At 41.8% G+C, this 13954-nt stretch overlaps 1 protein-coding gene across 7 annotated transcripts in view; it reads left to right on the top strand.

Moving 5' to 3' along the window:
- Positions 1 to 13400, top strand: part of GLRA2 (glycine receptor alpha 2) — a 142137-nt gene extending 128737 nt beyond the window's left edge. For all 7 annotated transcript variants that reach the window (XM_080375704.1, XM_080375705.1, XM_080375703.1 and 4 more), the window contains one exon: positions 1038 to 13400. In XM_080375704.1, the coding sequence (XP_080231830.1) occupies positions 1038 to 1316 (279 nt within the window). In that variant the 3' untranslated portion in view covers positions 1317 to 13400. The remainder of the gene's footprint in view (positions 1 to 1037) is intronic.
- Positions 13401 to 13954: the final 554 nt, after the last annotated feature.

The raw sequence follows: 13954 nt of genomic DNA, 5'->3' as shown, positions 1-13954 counted from the left end.
TTCTCTGTTAAGATCAGAAGGCTGTGGTTTAGTGAGAGATACGAGGGAGTATTCCCTGTGAGGGAGCGGGCTCCTTGTGAGCCCAGGAAGTGGTCATTTTAAGTCAACAATGAAGTATTTGTTGGTTAAAGAGAAGGTCTTTAACTAGGGCAAGCTACTGGACCTATAATTCATCCCTACTGGAATGAAAAATACAAAGCTGCTTGTTTGTTGGTTTTGACTCCTTCATGGAGGGCTTCCCATAACTGTTAACAGCTTGTGTATTATTGTGCTATCAGACAGGAGAAATGGCAGTGGGAATCTACCAGCACAGTCACAGACCTTTCATCACACAGTTATGATGGTGATGAAGTTCAGTGGCAGTTACTCATCTCTCCAAAAACAAGTCTTACCCACTCAGACAAGAGAGAGAATGGATTTCTGCAAGATGGTGCTATATTATCTCGCACTATTGCACCTAACTTCCCAGTAACCACTAAATCCAAGTGCCCAGTGCACTTTGAAGTACTGATTGTCAGAGCCCTCCTGTGAGCAAGGAGGGGCCGTGACCTACCCTTGTTTCGTAGATGGAGGTGCAAGGCCGCGGGTGGGTTGAGCCATGGACACACATTGCCGTGAGCCTGGGCCCTGGGATCTCTGGGATCTCTGGGTTATTCAATTCAACCTGGCCAGAACAGACTCCCTGCTACCAGCATGACCATGTTTCCTCCCCACAGCAAGCCCAGGGAGAGTGATAAGAAACCTGTGGAGTCAGATCTCCTCCCTGTGGGTTTGAGACAGAGCTTGCTGCCCAGCGCATTTGATTTAGTCATAGCTAGAAAAATTAAAGCTCTGATTCACACTGGCAGTCACCTAATTTACATGTATTTTATATCAGTTTTAATTGCATGCTTGTCTTTGAAACCTGAACTTTGTATCATAGCTTAATCAGCTAATTTGCTGAGGTGCTTTGGAGGGGTGCACCTCAACTACTCAAATACGTGGTGTGCTCAATAGATAGATGATTGTGTGTCTTATTTATCGTCTTTATCTCCCAGGAAGATGAAGTTGCTCGTGACAGTCGATTCAATTTCAGTGGCTATGGCATGGGTCACTGCCTCCAAGTCAAAGATGGCACAGCAGTCAAGGCTACTCCTCCCAACCCACCTCCTGCACCACCAAAGGATTCAGATTCCATCAAAAAGAAGTTTGTTGACCGTGCAAAAAGGATTGATACAATATCCCGTGCTGCATTCCCACTCGCCTTCCTCATTTTCAACATCTTTTACTGGATTACATACAAAATTATACGGCATGAGGACATTCACAAGAAATAGGCTACTCTGGTTCTTCAAGACTTCTTAGCCAAAGTGATCCATGTGTAAATAAACAGCGAAATATCTTACTGTCATTTGGACTAAGGGTTGGTGTGTCGTCATCCCCCCCATCGTCGTCCCCCCCCCACCCCCCCCGCCCAGGACAACAAATTAAAAATGAACAAAGAGGATAAGAAGTATAAAAGGAAAAGTGATTAAATAAAAAATATGCCGGCAGACCAGTCAATGAGGGTTCCCCTCATGTACTCTCAGTGTTGTTCTTCCAGATTCAGCATTGATCAGACATCTGTAAACGGGGCCAAATTTTACCCAGCTTTATCACTAAGAAAATACCTTACAAAACAAAAGAGAATCAGAAAACAAGCAATTCTCCTAACACATCTACCAAGAGACTGTGGTGGCTACAGTACAGTGAGTTATAAGAGGACCAAACTTTTTCAGGATGTTGCCTTTCTATTTGAAACAAGTCTACTGAGCTACATTCCATGACCATGTCTGTAGTTAGTGGTTTCACTAAGGAGTCCTTTTGTGGGTTGTAAATTATTTCTACTGATAGGGGAGAAGAAAAAAAAAAAAACGAAAAAAAAAGATTTATACTTTACTATCCTTGTGGGTGTGCATTTTAATATTATCTTGCTTTGCTAGAGTTGTAATTTTGGGGTTGAACTTGTGTGTTGTGTGATTTATTTGATAGTTGACACTCCAAACCCAGTGAAACTGCCCAGTTTATTTTTGTTGGAAGCCAGTGCACTTACTTTATTTTATGTCTGCTGATTTTACATGCAACTTGAGGTGCCAAACTGTATTTTACCTATTGTGCTACCCTGTACCACACAGCTTAGTAAGAACTTGTTTCCTCAAAGGTGTAGCTCAGTTTAGCATTGAGTTTCTATTACTGCTCTAATTGTAGCTGCAATCAATAGCTCTATAGGTAAACACAACTTGTTTACAGACCTCTAATTTGTATCTTTACTCAAAGTGGCTATCATTTTAAATATCATTAATTAACCTAAGAATTTTAAAACTGTACTGTGATTTTCAGACCCTGTTACCTTTTGGTGCCGGATCTGCGTTATTCAAATCCTTGCTACATGTTTTAAAGTAGAAAATTAAAAAAAAAAAAAAAAAAAAAAAAAGATGGTATTTTTGCTTACACAGAAGACAACCTGTAACATAAGATGAATCAAACATTAAAATTTTACACTTGCTGTAAAAGGGTTTATTAAAAAATGGTATTTGTTCAATTTCAATAAAGCTAAATGTGGTACTAACATTTCTTCACTCTTTTCTTCATTTGCAGCAGCAGGGCTGCTTGTGCTAAGGCCCAGCTCTTCCACCACTCTGTCAGCAGAAACAGGGTGAAAAGCAACCTTCTGCTGATCTGGCTTAGCATGCCAAATTTTGCTATCTATCCCGCAGCAAAGGGGCTGTTGCAGCCCCTGGGAGTACTTTAAGGACTGCGTCAGGAATGTTGCTAGGATATGTCAGGAACATTTGCAGAACATTTGCATTTGAAGAGCCAGGCTGGGGGTAGAGGGCACTACCGTCCCTGCTCACAGCACCCCTGCACGGCCAGAAGCATGCCTCAGCTTCACACACGCTGTGCTTGGCTTCAGGGGAATCCTAAACTTTCTCCCGACTTTCTTACCGCTTCACCGCTTCACCACTTCGGTGAGCTGAAGGACATGCTGAGATGGCCTACATCAGCTGTCTCATGTAGATATTGTAATGACCCATAGTTTCAAAGCAAATTAAATTGCATCCAGTTCAGTGCCCTTCCCTTGAGAGGCCAAAGTACACACCCTGTAGCTGCCGGACAGATACATTTTTCCCCTCCCCTTAGCGATGAGATGTGGTACAGAGACATACTGTAGCTGCAGTCCCCCTCCGGCTGCCTGCGACTACCAGGCTTTGCTCCTTTCCCAGGACAGGGAGGGAATCTAGAGAGCTTGACAAGTCTAATTCCCAAAGAGTTACGTAAATTAATGATAAAAAGCCAGCTGTGCATTTTATCTCCCCATACCCTCCTCAGCTCTGCGGACCCTCCTGTCACTCACACCTGTGACGGAATTGGCAACAGTCATCTTCATCTCTTTGAGACCGTGGATACAAACAGGACTGACAGCCCCAGAAGGGGGGACACGTGAGAACTCAAGGCAACTGTCCAAACTATTTTGCTTTGCAAAATAAGCTTTTGAATCAAAAATAGGTATGATAATATTTGTAATCTTTATAGTATAAGATTTGCTTTTATTCCTTTTTAAATCGGAACAGTATTAGATTAATGGGTAATGGAGTGCAATCCTAGTCCCACAAACTCCTGCAGGGTGAGGGTACCCAGCTGTAAACTGTGGTTTTATGTGAAGTTAGGAGCCTTCATTGATACATAAACATTCAGACCTCACTTTTACCAGCCTTTCATTCAAGAAACTCTGCTTTAAATGAAGGTGTAATGTCAGAATTAATGTTCATCCTCAGCACTTAAATGTGTTGGTAGTGACTGTCAGAGCCTATTGCTCATAGCTCCCCTGTATGACCACAGACCACTGCAATGGCAATGCAAAACTTTTATCAGCTGATGGATGTTTGTACATCCCTTTTTGTGGTGAAGCTCATGTGCCTCCAGCATCCACATCACGAATTCACCTGCACGCTCTGCAGCCCTTGGCTGTTAGCATGGACTAAATAGTTTGCTAAAACATTCTGCTGATCAGATTTGAGGTATGCTGACAGTATCCATGGGAAGATTGCTCCGCTGTTGCCTTGTATATAAACTGAAGTCCAGTCGTGGGAGTAATCTGCACAAAATCGTTGCTGATATCTCTTCTGACACAGAAGTTCTCAGCACACTGGCCAGTTGTCTGTGAACCGTCTCACACAGAAATGGTTTGATACCAGATGGGCATCATAGAACCTTTCCTCAAAGAACATGGCTGTTACCAGAAAGATATATACCAGCTGAGAAACTGCTTGCAGATAAAAAATCAAATAACAAGCATAGCAGGTCTTACAGAAGGACACGACTTTTCTAAACAAATGCTCGGTAGGGTTATCAGAGAAACAAGACTCAAAAACCAGTTACCTTGCACTCAGAGAAGTAGCGAATTATATAGTGAAGCAGTTTCATTTCAAGACACCATTACAGGAGGAAAAGAAATGGCTTTAAAGAGAAGTTACGGAAAAATAGCCTTTGTAAAGCAGGACACACAGCAGGATGGAAGGAAAGAGTCTTGGGATTAATTCTGAAGATCTTCCAGATGTATTGGAAAACCTGCAGGTTACAATTATAGCTGGTAAGATAAAATGAAGCCCTAGGGCATTTAAACTACTTGCATTTAGCTATAAAGTAATTATGATGACTTCTAATTTATCAAGAAAGCTTAAAAAGCTTTAAGCATATCTTTAAAGGATGCAACATCAGGTCAGGTCGTTGGCACCCTGTTGTTACAGGCTGGACCTCAGTGGTTCAGTACTCAAGCAGAAAGCTTTAACCACCTCTTGCCAGACAGATGCTGCCACATGCTGTGATAAAGCCAAATCAATAAAACAGATCTTTAAGAAAAACCTTGTTGCAATAGGAGGAAAGTAGAAAAAAAAATTAAAAAAGTGCAATATGAGATGAGAGATCTCTTTTTGTTCCTGTTCCCTGTTTCTTTTTCTCTATATTTTTTCAGGCAGCAGTGGCATCACTTGTGATATACTGAAATGTAAATGATATGTGGTGCAGCAATAGAGACTTTTGGAGTCTCTGATACAAGATACCAGCAATTCATAATTGCTGGGATACCACTCCCATACACACGACACCTCTGGGGTCGGATTTTTTCTTGTGCTACAGAGGAGAGGAGTAAGGCCCAACCCCATTCATACACAGATGGTGAGACTTTCTCACTCTGCTTCCTTTCTTCCCCAGCGTGAGATGCTGAAGGCAGTAGGAAAGAGCTGATGGAAAAATAATCGTCTACTGAAGACTGAACTGCTACAGCCCTTAATCTTTGTTCAAACCCATCATTGACACTGGTGGCACAGAAGCTGCTGACCAAATGTGAGGCACAAGCCAAAACATGCAGCCTTACGTATCTCACATTATTGACAACATTTTGGAGGAGCCTGGAACTAATCTTTGTGATTACGGGCATAGGTATTTACCAGGAAGGGCTCGTAGTGGGCTGAATTGCTGACTTTGGCTCAGCAACAGAATTATGGATCACCTGAAAGTCACATTTCATGAAATGATTCAAAAGATCTGACTCAGTACAAGATTGACATTTCTATATTTAGAAATATATTTCTAAATACAGGAATAAATATATTAGATGTGTGGGCATAAAAAGCATATGCACAGTTTTCTAATCCTTGTTCCTTTAAAATTAGAACATGGCAAGGAACAGAAAGAAAAGCTGTAGGATAAGCTTTGCATTACACAAAGTAGTATGAAAAAAAGTTAATTAGTCTATCTATTTTCAGTATTTACAATGTAGTATTTGCAGAAAATAAGTCTCCACCAGACTTTAAAGGTAATTTATTCTAATGCTTTTTGGCAGTTTGTGTCTTACAATGTTTTGTAAAACTAGAAAGCCAAAACCAAGGCCATCTAGAGGAACTCCTGCTTGGGAGAATAATCTGAGCAGTCATGCTTTCTCCACAAATGTCCTTACATTATTGCGGCGAATGAAGAGATGGGACGTAGCTTGATGCAAGCAAGATGTCAATTTATTGTACAGAAGCACGAGTTTATCTACACTTTCAGAAGCCGCACGTTTTAAATGGATTGGTTCTTGAAGCTAAGCATTGCATCCTAGGCAATCCCTGATTGGTGGTTAACTACCATCAATTAACAGCAAGGTGTTACCTTTCCTTGGCGCCATCCTTGGCACCATCCGTTCCTCATTCCCTTGTCTTCTCTCAGCATGACTCACCCTGTTGATTGTTATATATTCATATTCCTTGTCCTCCCAGGGTTTGTGGCCTACAAGCTCAAGCACATTCCTTTCAGCTAACATGGTCCTGATTTCCAGGCCCCCTCCTGCACGTTATCTTCTTTGTTTTGACAGAAAGAGAAAAAGAAGATATTTATGTTATCTGAAGATACTTTTCCTATTTTTTGCAAGGAAAATGTGAAATGTCATCACATTTAGGGCTAAACTGCAGAACAAGAGCAGTTTCACCAGTTCCAGACAAACTCATCTAGCCAATTTATTTCCAATTCCAATGCCATGCTCACTGAAATCAGAGGAAGAAAAAAAAGAAAAAGTGCTTCATTGACTTCAATAGCTCCTAGATCAGTCCCTAATGAAGGATAAGTTTCCAATGCCAAGCACTAGAAATAATCTGGGAAAGAAAATATTCAGAGTGGATTAGCTCTCTTCAGTATCCTCTAAGGAGGAATAGAAACTTGAGTCAAAACGAATGCCTCAGATAATAATTAGGGAAATTGACTTTGTGAAATGCATACACTCAGTTCTTTAAGTTCCCACTGAAACAAACAAAAAAAATTATGAAATTAGTATCTTTGCTATGGAGAAACCCTGCGAGGCAATACTAATAAAAAAACAGTGAATTCTGGGGATCCTGACAGCATTTTACTTGTGCTAAACCCTAGAATTTTACTGGGAAAAATCATATAAAATCCTGTCTATTCATCTGAAAGGCTGTATAATTTATATAAAACCAGCTTCTTCAGCTTACTACTGTAAGATCTGAATCTGACTTTCAGCAGAGAGGGTTCCTGTTGCTGTGGACAGCAGACAGCATGTGCTGTGCCAGGAAAATGGCAGCTGGATGCATTGCTCCTCTTTCCACTGCCTGGGAAAAACGGCAACACCCTGCAGGGTGCACAGGGGTAAAATATTCCTTAGCAGCACTTAGTGAAAATGCATATACACAGAGGGGTTGAAGGATTCACAGATTTCCACCTTGTCTTTGCTTTGACATGAATGCGTTTTCCCTAAGGTGATGCAGAGTGCTACCCTTGACATCGCAGGGTCAGGCCCATGGCTGGACATGTCTGGAAATCCCATCTTTATCTCTTGGCTCTTGGAGAATTCCCTTCTCAGCTGTAAGACCTCTTCTCCTGCCTCAAAGGGTCCCCGGAGCACAGCAAGCCAGATGTGCCTTTGAAAAACAGCTTTGACAGTCATTACACAGCACCCCATGGCTCCCAAGCATGGAGATGAGAGCAGAGAAGAGAGGATGCACCACCAGTGCTTGGTGTGGGAGAAGGACCATGTATGCAAGGATGCCTGTCCTTGCCCTGGAGAGCCCAAACCTAGGACGTACTCTCCAGAATATCCTCTAGGGCTCACAGGTTGGGCTTAACATCACATCCTGAAGCTGACTGTGCTGTGGGTGCTGAACCTGGTTCCAATGCTGCTCAGAGACCTCTTTACTAGCACTTTCAGCCTATCCTATGCCCTAAGATGTTTAATGGGGTTGCAGCTGTGGCTGCAGAAATGGTTTGAGAAACTGCAGCACTCAAAAAAAGCCATTCCCTGTTTTCCCTGTACTCCCAATGAGAAAAGAGCCAATGCAAGCAACAGAAACTAAATCAAATGTATTACTGGTATTTGCAGCAGTACAAAAGACCCTTGTGTGAAGCCACAGTAGCCTGGGCCCTGACTGTTTTCTCCTGACCCAGGTACCAGAAGAGTGTGCAGAGAGGGCTTTGAGGAGTGCAAGGGCTGGCGCAAGAAGAAAGGAAGCTCAAGAGTGATGGCAGTGGGGAGAAATGGGAATGAACCAGCCAACACAGACACCATCTTGGGCTGTCCTGCAAGTCTGGCCTGAGGTGAGAGCCCACTGTGCCCAGCACAGTGCCCCTGAGCAGGACCAGCCAAAGGGAACAGGGAAAGGGGATGCCCATAGATGGGAAGTGGTCCAGTAAAGGCCACAGAGCGCAGCAGTGGTGGGGCCAAGAGCAGCGCCCACCCCAGATCAGACTAACAGGAAGGGGGAGAATTCATCAAAGAAAAGTCAAGTCTAAGATATGTATTTACAGAATACCTTCAGTCTCATTTGCTGGGTGGAATCCTGCTAATAAAAATGAAGACCCTGCTGCAAAACACTTGATAGAGCACGTGTTCCAAACAGGAAGAAATTGGCATGTTGTGTGTGGAACCAGAGAGCCTTTAGAAGGGATTTCCAGTGAGAAAATGAAAGCACTAATTTATTTCATGGTGTAGGCATTACCTCCTCCTCTGTGCATCATCAGGCAGATGTTATGAAGAGGCATGAGAGTCTAGAAATGAAGAAGCCTGCTGCTGTGTGTTTAAAGGTGTCCCCTTTGCTTCAAGTGCAAAGGGGAGATGTGTATGGCTGCTTTTGGGGGGGACCAACAAGAACAGCATGGACAAATGTGATGCAATAATGAGCTAATTAACCTTTAGAAAAGGAAAGTGAGTGCATTTTTCCTGTAATAAGCTAATGAAGTTTGTCCTCAGAGAGACATGTGGGACATCATCAGCGCAGCTCTTTAGCAGGGGTTGCCAAAGATGGTTTTCAGAGGAGGGGTGAAGAGCAGGGCTGCTACCGAGCTTAAAAAACAAGGGCTGCTGCAGGAAAATTGGGTTCCCCTTCCATGTGTATTACGTGCATTGTAATAGGGCTCTGAAAGCATGTTCTCTGCTTGGAAGAATATCAGAATCTTCTGCTAATCCATGAAAGGAGCAAAGTGGAAAAAAAGCATCTTTTTTCTTGCCTTTTTTGTTTTTTTATAGTAGCTCAAGTGAAAACCAAGAGCAAGTTTTATGCGGACCTTGGATGTAATCTGGGCATTACAAGCTGATGGTGAAAGCTTCAGTATGGGCAAGATCTCAGTCTGCATCTCAGCTGTCTGCTGTTACGGCACATTTGATTCTCACTTTGGAGCCCAGTGACTTTTTTTCCTTGAATTACTGTTATGAGAGGTTTCATCACTGACCTTTCTGATGTTGCAAGTACAGTAAGAGAGCACAAAAATGAAGAATTTACTAAACATAATTTAGAATTTCAATCAAATTTTCATCAGAATCTGTGTGTACAATAGTGCTTTAGAGGCCTTTTCCAAGGGACACTGGTAGAGGCTAAAGAGCATTTTAATGTTTCCTTTGATTTATTAACATTGGCTCATTTTTTGATTTGTGGAAAAGAAGTGCCCCATTAATACCTACAGTCACATTTTACATTAGACATCCTATACGTGCCCAATTCTATTTTTAAAGGAACTAATTCCTGTGCGTTTGCTGACTTATTCCAAGCATCACCAAGCTTCAAAATGTAAGACTTGTTCCTGACATGCAGGGAGTTTCCTTGGGTTCGAACAGCTGCATTGTTATTCCAGCTGTGGCTTTCTGTATTTGTATCAGTGAGCAGGACTGAATTCATGACATTAAGGAAATAGGGGAGGATATTTTAGCATGAATTAAATATGTATATTTGCTGCTATAACAGCAGAGAAAATTTAACTGGAAATTAATAGTTTCTGCAGCTTGAAAAGCTTCAATCACATTTGTGCACATGCATGCAGACACATATACACACACACCCCGCCCCCTTCACTTTGCTTCCCTAATCTCATTACAGTATTTATTTGGCTGATATCCCTGAAAATTTCACCTGCTATCCAGCGCTTGCCAGTGTTGTAGCACAGAACAATATCTACCTTATTTATCTCTGACCTAGTTGTGGAAAGGGTCCAAAAGTTATCTGCAGCCTGATTAATCTAAGTCTGATCTGCTAATATGCTGCCACGGATTAAATACATACATCATCTGACATAGCTGAGGCACAGCTCAGACACCCTGCGAACGGCTGCACTCAGATGTACCTGCGGTGATTTTTGCTAAGCAGCCACTCTGCCCGCTGTTCTCTGATAAAGTTTCTGGGTCACATCTGAAAGACTTTAGCAGAAAATGCGATTGTGGGTACTACTGAGGTACATCTTTTCTGCAAATTAGAATCTGATCTGATATTAATAAATGAGAAGAGAAACGAACTAAGAGGCCTGGGGAGAGATCTTCAACCTCTCCTTGTGCTTAGTGCTGGTAGAAGAGCCACAACGATGCAGAAGGACTTCATAAACCCCATCTGCAGCTGGGGAGGATCCCCATAGCACCAGTGGTTGGGAAAGCAACCCCAACCTGCCAGACCTCTGGCAGGGCACAGGGAGTCCTGCCTGGCATTAACAGACAGGTTGGGGGGCACCTAGATTAAGCTATTGGCAGTGTCAGTCCTTGGAGCAGTGCAAGATGAGGCTACTTTACAAGTGGGTTTGTTAATCTTGTCATCACAGCTTAGTCAAATTGTCTTTTTGAGGCTGAGTGAACCCTAACGTTCACACTTGTGTTTTCAAGCTGTGGTTAAATGGCTGTGTGGTTACAAACCAGTAGCTTTTGCAACTGCCTCATGCAAATCTCATCTTTTGGCCATTGCAGCCTGGTGGGTTTACTCACTGCCTTCCTGGCTTCACTAGCTATTCTCCCTTCAGGCTGGGTGGAAGAAGTGAGCTAGGTCCTCTGTAAAATAAGGCAGATAAAGGAAAAATCCATCTGCCAACACCAAACCACACACAGCGCTGCTTCCCAGCTCAGCCAGGCAGGCTTGGGAGGTTCCCTATGAACTGGTGCGAGTGCAAGAGGGTGAATTTGTTTGCAGTGTTGTGTGTGCAAAAAAAAGTGTAATGGAAAGCAAAAAGAAGCAGGTTTTGGAAAGACCTCAACAAGAGCAGAGACTTCTGGAAAGTGCTAACAATAACAGGAGAACTGAAAACAGGGAGTGGAGAAAGGGCTTCCTCTTGCGCATCCCAGTGGTGCTCTGAGGAAGACAAACAGGACTCCAGCAAGGATATTGTCATCAATTGCTCTTTTTAACAGAAATCGCCTGGCAGATCCCCAGTATCAGCTACTTGGTCAGGGGTGCGTTTCTATTATTAGGACAGTCAGCTGGGAGAACGGCCAAGGTTTATATTATCTATATGACCTGCTGGCTCCAATGGGTACTGGAGAGCATCTCAGATTTTTGAAAGTATAACTGCACCTATTGGACATTAGTCCAATGTTCCTCGGTTTTAAGAAGGTCAGCACTGCCCCCTCAATAAAAAACCCATATAAAATAAATTTTATAAAAAGAAAAATTCTAGGCTGAAATAATGGAAAATCAAGGTGGGAATGACCTTAAAAGGGATTTTTGGAAACTGTAAGAAGTCATATGTTTGTTTTTGCTTCGGTAACTCCCTGTTCCCTCACCACTGCCCATGGTGAGCACTGAGGTCATGCAGCCACAGGAGCTTCTCCTGTGCCCCCTGGGACTTCCTCTTGCTTCTGCTCCATCCCAGTCTTCAGTCAAGAGGCTCTTCCTGACACCTTGCCTTAGGAAGGTCATCTAGTGAAGGATAAGCAGCTAGGACCTGGAGAGAAATTGTTGGGACACATCAACAGATAAACTGATAGAAAACTTGTTGTCATGCACAGTGTTTTCTCATTGACACATTCTCATGAGAAAAACTCAGTTTCTGCCCACAAAATTTTGCAGCTTTATTAGTAACGTTCCCATTTCATGGGGTTTTACAAAAGCAATCATTAAATTTTAAATCAACAAAGTCATTCAGCAATAAAAATGCTACAGAAAGCCCCATTCAGCTTTTCAGTGTTGAATGTACAGCTATGTATCCAAGCTATAGAACATGTTCCATTGAAGAATTCCTGAGACCCCATTGTTCCTGCTAATTCCAGGCGAACTGTTATTTTCTAAACTACTGCATGCCTTTTCCAGGGTGGTGGCTTATTGGGAATTATTTTTTTTTTACTTTATTAATCATACCTTTCCAACTCTGTGCGTTGGACTTCAAGGACACGGTTTTTTTTTTTTTTAATTATTATTATTATTATTTTCATGCATCATTGGAGCACCTAAACAGTATCCTACAGATTCAGAACATCAGGTTTCCTCTAGTGAATGAATCCTTCAAAAACAGTGATATTATTAGCTCTTCTGTGTCACTGAACAGACTAGCTAAATGCTAAAACCAGAAATTTCATTAAAGATTAAAGAAATATCATTTCATGTTTCACCTATTCCATTAGTATCAAAATTGAATTCTATCTTTCATGACACAACTGAAGTGCAGTGCAAGATTTCAGATATACTATTATTTAAACTCTCTTCCAAAGAAAGAAAAAAAAGGTTCAAAGTCCTTGAAGAGCTGTGTCTCAGCATGACAGTATGTTTTGTCTGACCATTTTAAGTCACTAAAGAACATCTTTGCCTTGTGATTTTTCAATAACTCCCTTCATGCACCACTTGAAATATGTTAATGGAGACATAATTTTTAGGAAACACCAAGCACTCATTCTCTGAGTTTAAGGCCTCCAAAGACTTCTCTGGTGGAATACCCAAGAAGTGAGGCACTCCAAATCATTAAGTGCTTTTGGAAATCTCAGCCTTAAATATTCTGTTCAGACTGCTTCTTTTACCTGAAGTTTTTCCTGGTCATTTATTTCTAACTCCTTCCTCTATTTTTTTCTCCCAAAAAGCAGATCCTGAGCAGACCTCTGACCTTTTCCCCAGATCCCAAAACCCCTGGGAACATGATGGGTTGCACTTTGCGTCTCTGCAGTGGGAAAATTTTAAAGGACTGTAGAATTTGCCTTAACATGAAAAATAAAAACTGGAAAAGGTGCCTGTCAGACATTTTTCTAAGATGAGCATCACAGTGAAGAGGCAAGTCCAAGAGGTCATTCCATCGTGTTAACATTACCTACATATCTCTGAGCCAAAAGATTAAAAAAAGACACCCAAATCTTCCCAGATGACACAACTCTTCCCCACTGTTCCTATATCGGTTTCAGCAGAGGTTTTTGGAAGATTATCAATATCCAAAAAAGTAACTGTCCTGCACAGGAGGGTGTAGATCTCAGTTACGTCCTCTGGCTGGAGCTATGCATATATAAATAATATAAATATAAATATAAATATAAATATAAATATAAATATAAATATAAATATAAATAGAAATAGAAATAGAAATAGAAATAGAAATAGAAATAGAAATAGAAATAGAAATAGAAATAGAAATAGAAATAGAAATAGAAATAGAAATAGAAATAAATATATATATGTGTTTGTCATCTATACATATATAAACATATATATATGTTTGTCACATTGTTCCAGCATCATCTAGCAGGAGCCATGAGGTGCTCTACCATGATTCTCCATGTTTGCCATTTTCTACGTTTTCCCAGTGTTTTAGGCCCTTGTTTTTTCCAACAGCATGTACTGGTGTCAGAGTAGGGCAGGCCATGGGGCTTTGCATAGGGAGTGAATAAGCTTCTCCCCAGGGGAAAGGAAAACCTGACAGCACCGCTACGCTTGTGAAATGACTGAGGTTTTTTCAGCACCTGTTTGGGGAACAACGCAGCAGGGCTTGCTCCAGTCTTTACTTCCCTGCAGATATCCTTATCCTAGCTACGGTCCAACTAAACAGCTTTCCAGTCCATGCACCTGTGCAAGACGTTGAGTACCTAAGGAAAGAACAGCTGTGATGAATAAAAAGGAAAATGGGCAAAAGCATGTATTTTTTTGAAGCTACAGCACCAGGGCAGCTTTACAGAAACTGAATCTCTGTAGTGCCAGGAGCAGCTTTTAGTCTCTTTTGCACTTCA

Source organism: Falco punctatus (genome assembly GCF_963210335.1).
Source record: "Falco punctatus genome assembly, chromosome: 2".
In the NCBI taxonomy this organism is placed as follows: Eukaryota; Metazoa; Chordata; class Aves; order Falconiformes; family Falconidae; genus Falco; species Falco punctatus.
The sequence above is the reverse complement of the archived record's forward strand: the minus strand, read 5'-3'. Positions and strand labels throughout refer to the sequence as shown.